Here is a 14,309-nt window from a genome sequence, read left to right as displayed (position 1 = left end):
GACCACACATATGGATGGCAACCGCACCCAGCTAGAGGAAAATCTGCTCCCCAGCTCCCTGCACACCCTATATACCCTATATACCTGTACATCTCTGACCTGAGAGTGGAGTCATGGCTAAAGACCTCAGAGCAGAAGGCTGGGTACCTCTGGGAAAGTGTAGGCAATACCACCATCACAGAGAATACATTGTCATGTCAAGTTGAAAATTTGTGAGGTTAAAAGATTGGTAGTGTGACTCAAAATGTCAACACAATAATAATGTATATAAAAACCCTTCTAAATTCTCCCAGTAAGGCCTTCAAGGTAGAAGACACATTCTATGTACTCTGCATCAAAATACATCTGTCGTGGGTTGACCCTGGCTGAGGGCCAGGTGCCCACCAGAGCCGCTCTATCACTCCCCTCTTTCATTAGACAGGGGAGAAAAGGTACAATGAAAAAAAAAAAAACTTACGGGTCGAGATAAGGACAGGGAGAGATCATTCTCTAATTATCATCACGAGCAAAACAGACCGAACTTAGAGAGGGAATTCATCTTATTTATTACCAAGCAAAACAGAGTAGAGGAATGAGAAATAAAACCAAATCTTAAAAACACCTCCCCCCACCCCTCCCATCTTCCCGGGCCCAACTTCACTCCCGGCTTCAACCTCCGCCCCCCTCAGCGGCACAGGGGGACGGGGAGTGGGGGTTACAGTCAGTTCATCACGTGGTGTTTCTGCCGCTTCTTCATCCTCAGGGGGAGGACTCATTGTTCCCCCGCTCCAGCGTGGGGTCCCTCTCACGGGAGACAGTCCTTCACGGCCTTCTCCAACGTGAGTCTCCTCCACGGGGTGCAGACCTTCAGGAGCAGACTGCTCCAGTGTGGGTCCCTTCCATGGGGTCACAAGTCCTGCCAGCAAACCTGCTCTGGCGTGGGCTCCTCTCTCCACGGATCCACAGGTCCTGCCAGGAGCTTGCTCCAGCGCGGGCTTCCCACGGGGTCACAGCCTCCTTCAGGTGCCTCCACCTGCTCTGGTGTGGGGTCCTCCACGGGCTGCAGGTGGAATCGCTACACCCCCTCATCCTCCCTCCATGGCCTGCAGGGGGACAGCCTGCTTCACCATGGTCTTCACCATGGGCTGCAGGGGAATCTTGCTCCGGCGCCTGTAGCACCTCCTCCCCCTCCTTCTGCACTGACCTTGGTGTCTGCAGATGTTCTTACATCTTCTCACTCCTCTCTCTGGCTGCAAAAGCTCTCTCTAACTGTTTTTGTCTTTCTTAAATATGTTATCACAGAGGCGCTGATTGGCTTGGCCTTGGCCAGCGGCGGGTCCGTCTTGGAGCCGGCTGGCATTGGCTCTATCAGACACAGGGGAAGCTTCTAGCAGCTTCTCACAGAAGCCACCCCTGTAGCCCCCCCGCTACCAAAACCTTGCCACACAAAACCAACACAACATCCAAAACAACCTGACTTACCTTCATGTAATGTGCTGACAGTTCTACAAAGCCTCAGGAGCTGACACCTAGTGACTTGCACTTCCTAGAAAAACTTGTATCCGAATGAAGTATTTGTAGTCCAGTCTATTCCTTAACAGTTACCTTTCTCCCTTCCTCCTTTCTTCTAATGTTCCCATCCCTTTTCTGTATCGGTCTCTTCTCTGATCCCTGTATATTTCCTTTCCCCCCAAAACTCCCTCATCTCTTTAACTAAATGCACATCAAAGTCCATGAAGTGGCTTTTTTCAAGGGAATGGACCCGAGGCCATCTGGAAACCATCTCCTTTGGCCAGAGTGGGTACCTCCACTGGGAACACTGGGCAGTGGATCCTGTCTGCAGCCTGTGCAGGAGTAGATGGCACAGTCTTTAGGCAGAAGGTGGCAAGAAAAAGGAGTGCACACGGGGCCAGCGAAACACGGGCAACCTTGCATAACTACGTTGCAGAAGCTGCTTTATTTGCATTGCTCTGCCAGATTGCTCAAGATGCCTGGGCATGAGGCGCACAGCAGCCCTGGCATGCAGGGAAATTACAGACATGCTCGCACAGGCTCTCAGGCTCAACGCTTTGCTCCTACTTGCCAGAAAATATTTACCTGATCCCTAGACCCCATCCTCTCTCCTTTTAGGGCAGTTCACTATGAGAAGTTTTCATTATGCTTATCTACGTATTGTATTCCTTCTTACACAATTAAAATATATAATTCCTGTATCAGCTTTTTATCTTGCTTTGTCCAACTGAACATGTGGCACTAACATTCCCTTTCCAGTGACTTATTATCCTCAGCAGATCCCAGTGATATGTAGCAACAGAGGCAGAAGAGAAAGAACACATTGGAGTTGCTAATGGCTGGTGATCTAGCAGGCACAAGAAGTTAGGAGCAGCAAACAAGGCCCATTCATACAACTCCAGGTCATCTTTACTTGGGGACTGTAACTTGGGCAAAGGACAGGAAACATTGACCATGCTCAGCAGATTGTACCCACAGCTGCAATCACTGATGTCCAAAGGATTAGGTACACAAAACACTGCGGATGATATTCATTAGTATGAAGCGCCAGGGATAAAATGGAGCAATAGGTAAGATTCAGAGACAGCATGCAGGGCAGGTAAAATTAAACCTGTTCAAACAGCTTAGGGATCGTATCTGAAGATTACACAAATGCGCATAACAAGGCAATGGAGCTGAATTAAGCGCACATGGGATGATGACATACAGTTTTGTGAGAACACAAACAAAGACTTCAGAAATAAACACCAATACCTTCCCAGAACACACAGAAAATAAGTCGATTACTCACAGGACAATGCCTTATTCATTTTAGTAAGCTGAAGAGCAAAAGCCAAAGGTGGAAGCTGCAAATTAGCTAAACATCTGTTCTGAAAGTTTGTGGGTTTAGAGCAAGTATTAAAAGAATTCAAAGAGGAAAATAATATCCAAGGAGAGAAATGAATCAAGTATGAACACTTCTTGTTAAAATAATGCCTTTTATCTTCCTTCTGGGTCTCTGAAAAATCACAGCCAAGTGATAAACAAGAACAAAGCACATCTTACACTGTTTGAAGTAAAAATGGAGCAAAAGGGAATGAGTACAAATCAACACTTTTATTATGTACTGGCTTTAGGAGTGGCAGTAATAGATGCTGTTGTTCCAGCTAACAGAGCCACCTTCTTGGAACAGAGACAATTAAGCTATATATTTCAAAGACCGGCCGAAGTTTAGTCAACCTTAGATTTGGAAGTCATACTGAAGTCCATCTCTAACTTTCAGAGTAACTTATCACAAGAAGAATGTGTGCTTCCTCAAAGCTTATTTTAAAATCCCCCTGCAGAGTAAATGCATATTTTCCAATAACATGAACCAACACCAATAACTGTGTGGTGAACCTATGATCTTCAGTGTGATTACCTAATGAGCTGCATGTTGGATCTACAACATATCAAAGAAACACTGGAACTCTTCAAAATTCTCTGACCTTATCCTCAAGCTCTAAGGATTTTAGGAATGCCACCTTCAAGATCTACTTTTCAAACAGGTAAATGCATTGTTAATTCACGCAAGCCGCCTAAATCTGCCCAGCATGCAGAATCTTCCCTAGAAGTTCTAGGACAGCACTCGCACTGAGGTACCATCTTATTGATTCAAAACAGATTAACCTCCAAATGTGTTGTTCCAGCCATCAACATCATTGCAAAGTGTGCATCAGCAGTGTGACAGTACCCATAAAACAATACATGTTTACATCATTATCCATCTCTCAATTTTCAGCTAACTATGCAATTAAATAATTGATACCTGATCTTTCTCAAAGCTTCCAACAGGAAGGTTCAGGTTATTAAGCAGTTTCAGAACAGGGACTGATGTCAGTACGTAACAATATTTCAAAGGCAAGCCTGACAGGCCTAGGCTGCACTTCAGGGTATTTTCTTTTCCAGTTCCTTGGCTCTGGGGCGCAAAGAGCAGACACAGCCAGTCTCCCAGCTGCAACTGGCATCCAAACTGCCCCACCACTGCCCTGAGCTGAGGTGCTGACATGGGTTTTTGGAATAATCCCACAGTGTGGATCCCCTCGGCCAGCTACACCCCTGTGCAGCATGCCTGCTGGCACTGCAAAGAACATCATCAGTAGCCAACTTCTTGACTGAAAGCCGCTAAGATGGAGGGATTCAGAGAGGCTCTTTTCCATGCAAATCATTCAGATGCCCTCTGTCCTGGTTTTTTGGCTGGGATAGAGTTAATTTTCACAAGAAGCTGGGAGGGGACACAGCCAGGACAGGTGACCCAAACTAGCCAAAGGGGTATTCCATACCATATGACATCATGCTCAGTATATAACTGGGGAGAAGCTGGCTGGGGAGGAGGGGCTGCTGCTTGGGGACGGGCTGGGCATCGGGTTGGCAGTGAGCAAATTGCATTGTCTATCACTCGCTTTGCATATTCTAAATTTGTTGTTGCCATTTCCCTCTCCCTTTGCTGTCCCAGTAAACTGTCCTTATCCCAACCCCCAAGTTTTATCTTTTTCTTCCGATTCTCCTCCCCACCCCACCAGGGGAGAGGAGTGAGTGAGCAGCCATGTGGTGCTCGGCTGCCGGCTGCCACGACACCCTCCTGCAGAGTCAAGTCTAGAACCAAACACAATTGCTCCATAACCAAACACAGGGTCAACGAGCATATATGACATGGGATGGGAGTCTATGTGGAAACCAAAGATAAATTGACCTGAATCCAAGAAAATGACAAGTAGGGGGCTAGTACACTAACCTGCAATAGGGCCGTGTTTGGGAAATTGCCACAACGCAGATGCAGATGAACGCTGCTGGGGTCCCAGACTTCAGAAATCTGGTAGATCTGTCACGTCCCACCCATAACCACGGGGGCTGAGTATCAGTGGGAAGGGAACGAGACAACAGATTTACTTATGGCACCTTGCTGTGACCTCAGCGCTGCATGCTGCTAAAAGAAAGTTTGCCCATTTCAGCCAGGTTTGACTTTCTGCCATACCCTCTTTGTATTTCCTGCTTGAGTCTTTCTTTTCAGGTTCATTGAGCCATACCTTCTTTATTGCCTTTCTAATGTTTTATCAGACAGGTGTAAAGATCTCTGGATGTCTTCTGCTGTTCAGCAGCTGCTCAGGATTGCTGAGTAATAGTTCTGGTAATACCTGAAACTTTACAAAGCTCAGTGATGAAAATCAGATCTTTCCTAAGGAGAGTAAGGATGCCTGATGGTGAAACACAGTGATCATATTCTTCTAGAGCTTCTGTGCAGCCTTTCTTTTTAATGTTCTGTTCTCCATCTCCTTGGTGGCCAGGGAAAAAATTGACTTAAGGAAGTCAACAAAGACTGAACAAAAAAAAAAAATTGACTTAACAAAGTCAACAAAGACCGAACAAAGAAAATTCAAATTACACTTCAGAAAAAAACTTTCTCTGGGTACGGATAGCAAAAAAGGTAGATTGCTTGAAGATGGTGTGGCACCATCATCTTGGAGGTCTGTAAGACTGGTTAGACAAGCATGCCAAAGCTGATCTTCCCTGGGGGCAGCAGGGAGAAGCAGAGAACTTCCCAGCCTATGTTTCTATAGTTTTGTTAATTTTGTACAGCTGAAGCTGGGATTCAAAGAAGAATCTTGCTTTAAGAAATGCCTGAGAGCACTGCATGTAGATATTTATTTCTGTTATCAGAAACTAATTCCTTGGGGTTTTCCTACTATAAAACAGCACAGCAATTCATCTCTGTTTCCAGTGCAATGCTTCAGTGGTCCACGCCTGAAATATACAAGTATGTCCATCTTGAAAATCTTGAGACTAACGCAGCCAGGCCTGTAGACTGCAAACAAGGAATAAATATGCTCTCTTAAATAACATGCCACAAGCTAGAACACCAGAGTGCCAACCAGGGCTATAACTTACATACATATGGAAATCCAAAATGCAAAAAAATTAAAAGCATAGAGCTCTGTTGGCTTTTCTTTTCAATCCCACCTCACCTTTTCTGTGTGCATCACTGTACAAGGGGAGGTGGAGGAAGCTTTATGCCCACCACCAGCACATCTTTGGATCCAAGAATGCAATACTGATTGTCAGGTATCAGTAAGATAAACAGGTGGAAAGAAAAACCTCAGAGAAGCAAAGCAATTTACTGCCTGATTTTAGCCTGAAATGAGAACCAAGAGGGGCACTTAATCACTGAATAAATGTTCCTACTTGTTAAATAATCATATCTGGCATTATTGAACATAGTAAATCCATTCCTGAAAGGAGTGATAAAATCATGGACTTCAGCCAGGAGGAAGCAGGTTCACAATCAACAGTAAGAACTGATAATAATAATGAAAAGGTCCATATCTTATCCAATTTTATGGCAGCCCCCACCCACACACACACCCCCTGGAGATACACGAAGATAGAAAGATCAAAGACTTTTCTCTAATTGGCTTTGATCCACCATTTCTGTTTGTTTTGTCATTATTTACTCACAGTTGCTATTTATTGTCCCAGACTGTTCTGCTTGTAAACTGATTTTAGCTAGCAACTGCCACAAATGTGATCGAAAACAGACGTGGTATTTCTCTTGCCTGAAGAATATCTGGCACTGAGAAAGTTGTCTTTGTATCTCCACGATATGATCCTGAATGCTCCTTTCTGTATCGCTGCAGGGCTGGGTTGGGAATTCTAAGGACAGGGACAACAAAGTGGGTCATGGTTTTACATTACTGTAGATCTTTATGTAGGTCATAATCCTCTGAACTGCATAGGAAATTGCACAGGACTGCTACCAGGACTGTAGCTAAAGGTGCTCACTCTATAATCTATTTTATTAAATCAAAAAGTTGGATGCCACTTTGGAACAGATATCGTGTCTCTCCAGCATTGACTAGAAGTCTTTCAAAAGCACCTTTGCGTGGACACAAAGATACTCCCTCCTGAGAACCACTGCTTTAAGAAACACTAACAAATGTCAAACCCAAAGGAAATTGGTGGAATCGCTCACCAACCCAGACTTCTTTCAATTATCTTTCACCAAGACTTTTACCAATAACTCCCAAAGCATTTCCGGCCAGCCTTTTATTTCGAGATTTCAGTTGCTGTTTGATCCAAAGTTCAAACAAATCTGTACTGCTCTGCTGTATCTGCTCCATCTTTCTCAACTTCTGAGTTCTAGCTGGCTGCAAGAGCTTATGTACTTTTAAAACACAATCGTCCAGCTCAGTTTTACACTTCTACAGAACATCTTAGTGGTTTTCTTACACAGATGAGCATTGTTCTGAGTTTTCCCTAGGCATCCACTTAGCTTATGTGCCAAATCTTTCTTGCTTTCCTCGAGACTTAGGCTTTTGAAAATACAACTTCACATTGAGCACAGACTATTGGAGAGTGGATCAAGGTAAAGATGGTATAGATAAGTGACATGTAGAGGTAGGTAAGAATAAGTTTAAAAAGGAACTTAAGATCCTCCATTATGTCTAAACTGGTGGACTCAGGTGCAATTTCAACCTCTTTTTCAATTTCAACCTCAATTAACATCTGGAAAATGTTTTTTCATAAGGCAACAAAATGCATGTCCACAAGAGTACTCCTTTAAAAATGAAAAATCATCTTAGTATTTTTCTAGCTCTACAGTGGATGAAATATGGATCAACTCTGGGGAAAGTGTGAAAAAGCAAAATGTCAGAATTACTGGCAGATCCTGATACCTTAATAGTACTTCACCCTTTCACCTTCCACTGAAGTTGACAGGCTCAGCTGAATGAGGGAACTGTACAGCATCCAAATCTCACAGAACACATAACTTTGGCAACTAACACTACTGCCCTTCGCCCGACTCCATCCATGTTCCCTTTCTCCTTTTAGATACGTCATCACCTCTTTAACACTTAACGCACCATGAATTGTTGTCTTGTAGCATCAGTAGTAGTATCTCTTCATAGGCATCCTAGTCACAGAATTAATTAACCTATCCCTCAAGCTTTGTAAAAAAACAAAGTTTTCTCAAATGATCCCTTTCATAGATTTACCAAAGAAAGTTAAGCTCCTTGTACTGCATCTCAGGAAAATGCTGTTCCAGAACCTCACTTTCATTTGCTGTATTTGGATAAAGACAATACTGCATTATGTGAGATCTGTTTGCTTAAGTTGCTTTTATAGCCACTGCTTGTAAATCCCAACCAATCGTAAAAAGCTGCAGTATGCTGGAAAAAACAAGGTTTGCAGCTTGCACTCTGTTCTGTAGGTAGATAGTTGTGGTCCATTTTCTTGTCATAGTTTACTTGAAAATTAACTGAACAGCAGTATGAAAGACTTCTAGCTTGCAGTCCCTCCCACATCCTTTGAATTTCTTAAAATCCTCCTTCCAACAATGTCCTGCTGTCTTTTTCATCTGGCAAAGATACAGGTATTTTCTATTAACTCTCTCTTGTGCTCTTTCCCCGTCCATAGATACAGAGGATTCACGAGGAAGTAGATCCACAATTTCATGCCAACTCTGTTGGCTTTATTTTAAAATAATCAATAAAAGTGCTTTCAGAACCAAAATATACATCTTAACACTTCCCCCATAGGTCCTGGTACCTTGTCTCCCCATGTGTGACAACTCAAAAATCAGCTTGTGCTTCATGCTACCTCTATGTCTTCACAGAAACAGCCTCTTGCCTACATGGGCCTTGCAACAAAGCAAATGGTAACGGACCATTTTGGGCTGCAGGATCAGAAGCTTCCAGTTGCATGGACCCTCCCTCAGAGCTTCTGCTATCAGCTGCTTTCTCTTGTTGAAAAGACTCAATAGTATCTTAGCCTAGAAGTTATCCAAACATTTGTCATAACGACAAAGAGTCACACCAGTCACACTCTTTTCTTTCTCCAAGTGTAAAAAAACCTCCCCACACTTCTTCCATTTTTTGCTTTGCTCCAACTTCTTGTGGACAATGCCATATATTCCCACTTCTGGTGAGTAGAGGAAAAAAAAAAAAAAAAGTGTGCCCCATTTTTCTGCAAAAGATCTTAAAATCACAACAAGAAACTTTAATTTATTGTTGACCTCAGAGCCAAAGCTTTTATCCTCTTTGTTCCCAAGATGGCTTGCAAAACCAACAAAAAATTAAAGGACTTGTAGTCACTCATAGGTACAATGTCCTGAAATAGCTGGGTCTGTAGATCACAAGCTAACGGACTGCTATGCCCCCCTGGTAGGACCAAAAGCACTGATTCTGGTGCACCCTCACAGAGAGAGAAAATTCATATTTGATTGTTGTGCTTTCTGGAATATGAGCAGTGGTGAGGAACTAAGAGCCTGTGAAACAGAGACACACAAAATATCCTGTGACTTAATGTCTGAGTCTATATAATAATGCTTGTAAACTTGGAGGATTTCTAAGGAGACCTGAAAAGTGTACTGGATTTGCAACCTCAGAGTAGCAGGAATCTTATTTCTGTGGGCAAAGCACCACTGGAGACATCTCTGGCAATAACCAGTGGCCACATCACAATGTAGATTTCTAGATTTTCTTTGCATTGCTAGAGTCAAACAGCAGTCACATGACTACATTTAAGATCCTTACTGGTCAATGCCTGAAAACGCATTTTTATACTTCCACATTTAACCCCATTAACCCTACTTGATGATGACAATTTCACTTGTTCATCTATGTAGCCCTGCACTTGTACTGTAGAAAAAATCATCCCTAAAATCCTGTCCAAAAGTGTGAATTTTTTGGAACACAGAACCTCAAGGTCAGGTGATTTTTACAGCTGTGTGCATAGCCATTTTTTTCTGTGTCCACATTCAAATATTAATTCGCGACAGAAATCGTTTATTTCTGGTCATGAATATTCTTCTCATGTTAAAGAGGAAGAGTGCTAAAAACATAAAGGATGACCTGGAGGTACACAAGCTCTTCCCTCTGCTAATGACAGGCAAAAGACATGGCTGTGCTGCTGCCATGGCAGTTCTAGAATGTCCCCACATCACCCGCTTTGTGCTGCCACAGCTCCTCAGCAGAGCAGACAAGCTGGGCTGCTGCTCACTCAGCTGAAGGCGCTACCCAAGGGTAGATGTGAATCCCTGCTACAAGGTGAATGTTACCTCCTGCAACTAGCAAAAACCTGCCACCGACCTAGTATCCTGCTGAGAAGGAGGTCCTTTACTACTCTGCTTCTCAGGTAGTTAGACCTTTCTGTCCATTACACCACCACTAACACACTTTCCAGGTGTAAACAGACTGAGAACTGGTGAAAAAACAATAAACGATGCAAGTTACATTTTTTCTCAAGAGCCTGTTAACACAGTCAGTTATAAGACTACTCTAAATAACTGCTGTACACATCCTTCTTACGGAAACGGGAAGCCTTTAAGTATTTTTGAATACTGCTAGGATAATTAACATTTTGGGTGTGATTGTTCTGTCAAATGTCCAATTGTTCATGGTATCACTGCATTTAATTTTACTGATCTAAATATTAACAATGTCGTGAGTTGCTATTTTGGTAAAGTAACACCCCTAAAATCTCCCAAACATATTGTACCAGCAGTGATTGTTGGCTAAATAACTACTTGAGATTCTAGACGTATGTTTCACAAGACAGTTTAGATTAACAAAGAAAATCGACTAAACGATTTAGTAAAGAAGAGAACCCTCCCACATGAACTTCATTTTTAAAAACTTCAGTTAGATATAGATAGTTCTTTATAGGTAACCAACACAAAAACATAAGTAGGATTATGTAGAAAATCAGAAGCCCCAGAAAAAAGAAAATAGTTTCTGCTCCTACAAGTTACTTTATACACTATTTTGAGTATTTAATCTTAAGCATTTGGCGAGAATATTTTATGGTAAGTACTACACATATAAAAAAATTATAGGGCTTTGGAAAAGCTAGTCTCCCAATTAATATTTTTTTAATTGAAGTTATAAAAGTTGGCTGAGAAATACAAATGTTATCAGGATGTTACAAAAAACAGACATTTTCATTATTTCAATTATTCAATCAATCCACTACAAACTAAATCAGGAGATGTGTATTTTTACTTTTGACATGAGGAGATATAGGTATTTTAAATTTGAAAAAAGAAGGATGAGCTTGCCATAAGCTACAAACCATTTCTATGAACTGTGGTGTCCGCCCTGCCTCCTCGCGCACTGAAATGTGATGATTCGCAGGCGACAGTCACTGACCTTGCCTTGGCTGGTTTGTCAGGATGACCTTAATGCAAGACCTTCAGCTCTGGACTTTATACTTTTTGTTTTCAGATGGGCAAGCCTCACATCTGTGAGGTCATGTTGACCTTCTGTGCACATTGCGTAATCTGTTGGTTCTCTCAAGTTTTTCCCCCCCAGTCAGATGTAGTTATGGAATAATTTTTTGCTTAAAAAGATGTCCTGTCCTTTCCCAACCCTCTTCTCCCCATATAGTCCATATAACATGCTGCTTCTTGATCCCAACAGATAACCAACAAATGCTTATTCTGTTCTCAGACCATCCAGGCTCTTACAGCCAGTAGCTCTTACAAGTGAATTTCTTATGTTTGATGAACTTGATTCCAGATCATCACAAAAAAGATAAGCTAAATCCTCTGTGTGACATTTGCAAGGTACCTTCAATAAATCACCATTCTTAGAATGTTCCCAATCTTAAGCATTATGGTACTGAGTGTTGGAGGCAAAGAACACTGTGAACATTAGTGACTGCTACTATAGGAAAGGAGAAAAAAATGAACAAGTTAATGGTAATAACAGCTACTAATCTATTACTTAACCTCTAAACCCAAAATCTAGAACAGACGCCAAGTATTAAGGGACATGGGACTGCCTCTCTGCATACACAACCCTTAGTAAAGATAGAAACCAAAAGGGCCTGGACATGTCCTTTGCTATCATCACTTGTTCCTGCACTTCCTGTCACAAGTCAGAAAGCAATCCACTCCCCCTCCTTTAATATATTCTGTTACTACAAAAAGGTGTCTCAGATATGCACCACAATAAATGGCTGAGCTCTGGAGCAGAAACTGCGAGGAAATAAAAGCAGCTGGAAAGTGCCCACCAGCAGCGTTAGTTGCCCAAGGTAACTACTTAGTAGTAGAGCAGTAGATAGCTTGCTTCCACCCTCCTTTGCTTAGAGCTTCTTGAAATTGTATATGGAAGAGGTAAAAATAACAAGAAAAACAGTTATTGAAGTTTCCACTACCTTTCAGTCTAGGTGAGTTCATGTTCTTTACTTCACCTCCAGCACTTGGCCTCAGGCGATCACCAGAAGAGCCAACCTGCTCTGCAGAAAGACGCTCTGCAAGAGAGTAAGAAAGGTTACACAACAAATACCAATTTCAAATCAGTGTATGAACCTCAGTTCAACTACAACATGTGGAAGTGCAGTCGGTGTTACCCTCAGCCTAGCTGCTCAGGGGAAAAGTACTACTTCTCCAGGAATATTCCCCATCCCAGGATGGTCTGTCACATGCCAGGTAAGAGTTGTTGAGGGACCACAAAATTAGCCTTGACAGCTGCCCTGGCAAGCACGAAAATAAATGTGTGTAATGTGATTTTCTAAAAGTAATGTGGGTTCTAAAAGTACCCACTGCTCCTGTTTCCTCTTTCTGTCTAAAAGAGAAGCATTTCACCAAAAAAAAGCTGTTACCTTCATTTCAATCCACTAAGAATCTTTACCTGCCCTTAGCAATGAATAATCTTAGGCTGGTAACATAAAGGTTAGCAGCATTAAATTCTTTAAAAGGTACAACTAAAGCTATTTTACCAAGATAACTGTCTGGGATTTCTTTTAAGCTAAAATCTTCCTCTCCTTAAGCTTCCTCTCCTTCAGTGCTCACAAGTGTACTGCAAGTGCCAGAGACAGGTTGTCACAATTTTTTTCTCTATTTCACTCTCACCTAAATAATTCTTGCAGCTTTCCAGGGACAACATATTACACAATGCAGCATTTACTAAGAGTAACTTCGTGCTCTAAAAACACGGTGCTGCTCTGCTGTATGCTAGATCTAGCTTCGATTACTCTGCCTACACCTGAAAGCAATACAGTCAAAATCAGTGTGCCAACTTCATCAGCAGAAGAAATAGTACTTCTGGGGTGGCTTTTGTTTCAGAATCTGGCCCTGTATGTTTGCACAAAGACATCTTTCTGGCAGCGGCTGAAAGAAAATTGCTGATACATGGCCAGATTTACACTGCAAAAGGCACAGAAGGGTCATGAAGGGAAAAAAAAATCTCTGCTGAGTTCCTTGGAGTCTGTTAGAATAAGTAGATATTGCAGATAAAACTGAATTTCTCACATCTCAGAAAGGATGCCTTTTAGGGCACAAAGCAAGACTCCTTCTTTCAGACTGACCATCCAGAGTACAATGTACACAATTCCGTGTGTCTGTGTGTGCATATATATATAAAAAATCTACCTAAAGTAAAAATACAGAACACACAAAAATAAAGTATGTATTTGTGTGTGTATCACTCTCTTTTTCTAGAACCTGGTAAAAAAGACAAGCTGATCACAGCCAGCAAAGACCAAATCTTACATGGCTTAGCCAGATTAATTTGGTGCATATCTTTGTACTCTCAGCAGAGTAATGTTTACCTGCAATTACTTTCTGCTTAATATTTGTCTTAGATACTAAACGGAATCAAGGTTCTGCAAATCCTCATCAACTACTTAACAGCATTGCTTCTTTGCCATGTTAAATCCAGTTTGATTTACGTTAATGATTAAAAAGTAGTTGTCTATAAAATTCCTTTTACTCTGGCTAAGAAAGGAGGATTCTAATTCTTCATTAAATGCCGTGACTCTATTGAAAACCACAAGTTTTTTAAGATAGGTGGAAGAATGATAGAGCCCAGAGAAGAGAAGGCCCAGTCAGTCTTCCAGTACCTGAAGGGGGCCTACAGGAAAGCCGGAGAGGGGCTGTTTACAAGGGCATGGAGTGATAGGATGAGGGATAATGGCTTTAAGATGAAGGAGGGTAGATTTAGATTAGGTATAAGGAAAAAATTCTTTACCGTGAGGGTGGTGAGGCACTGGAACAGAGAAGTTGTGGATGCTCCATCCCTGGAAGTGTTCCAGGCCAGGCTGGATGGGGCTTTGGGCAACGTGGTCTAGTGGAGGGTGTCCCTGCCTACAGCAGGGGGGTTGGAACTAGATGATCTTTAAGGTCCCTTCCAACCCAAACCAATCTATGAGTCTATGATCCTATGATACTTATCTCCTGACTGGCATTGCTAAATGAGTGTGCTTCACCCTACCTGGCCTCTCTCCAGATTTTATCTGGAACATCATCACTGTTCAGGTAGCAGCTGATCACACTGTCCTCTGTAACAGACTGCTTATGGCCC

At 42.3% G+C, this 14,309-nt stretch overlaps 1 protein-coding gene across 2 annotated transcripts in view; it reads right to left on the bottom strand.

The window, feature by feature from the left end:
* Window positions 1-3,011: 3,011 nt before the first annotated feature.
* The window catches only part of TRMT10A (tRNA methyltransferase 10A), a 36,749-nt gene continuing 25,451 nt past the window's right edge, over window positions 3,012-14,309 (bottom strand). Inside the window, exons 7-8 of one of the 2 annotated variants that reach the window (XM_075751557.1) lie at window positions 12,163-12,258; window positions 3,012-5,812 (exon numbers count right to left, since the gene is read on the bottom strand). In XM_075751557.1, coding sequence (XP_075607672.1) covers window positions 5,664-5,812; window positions 12,163-12,258 — 245 coding nt within the window. In that variant the 3' untranslated portion in view covers window positions 3,012-5,663. The remainder of the gene's footprint in view (window positions 5,813-12,162; window positions 12,259-14,309) is intronic. The other variant, XM_075751556.1, reaches the window with a different exon arrangement.

Source organism: Balearica regulorum, chromosome 4, assembly GCF_011004875.1.
Source record: "Balearica regulorum gibbericeps isolate bBalReg1 chromosome 4, bBalReg1.pri, whole genome shotgun sequence".
Lineage (NCBI taxonomy): Eukaryota > Metazoa > Chordata > Aves > Gruiformes > Gruidae > Balearica > Balearica regulorum.
The sequence above is the reverse complement of the archived record's forward strand: the minus strand, read 5'-3'. Positions and strand labels throughout refer to the sequence as shown.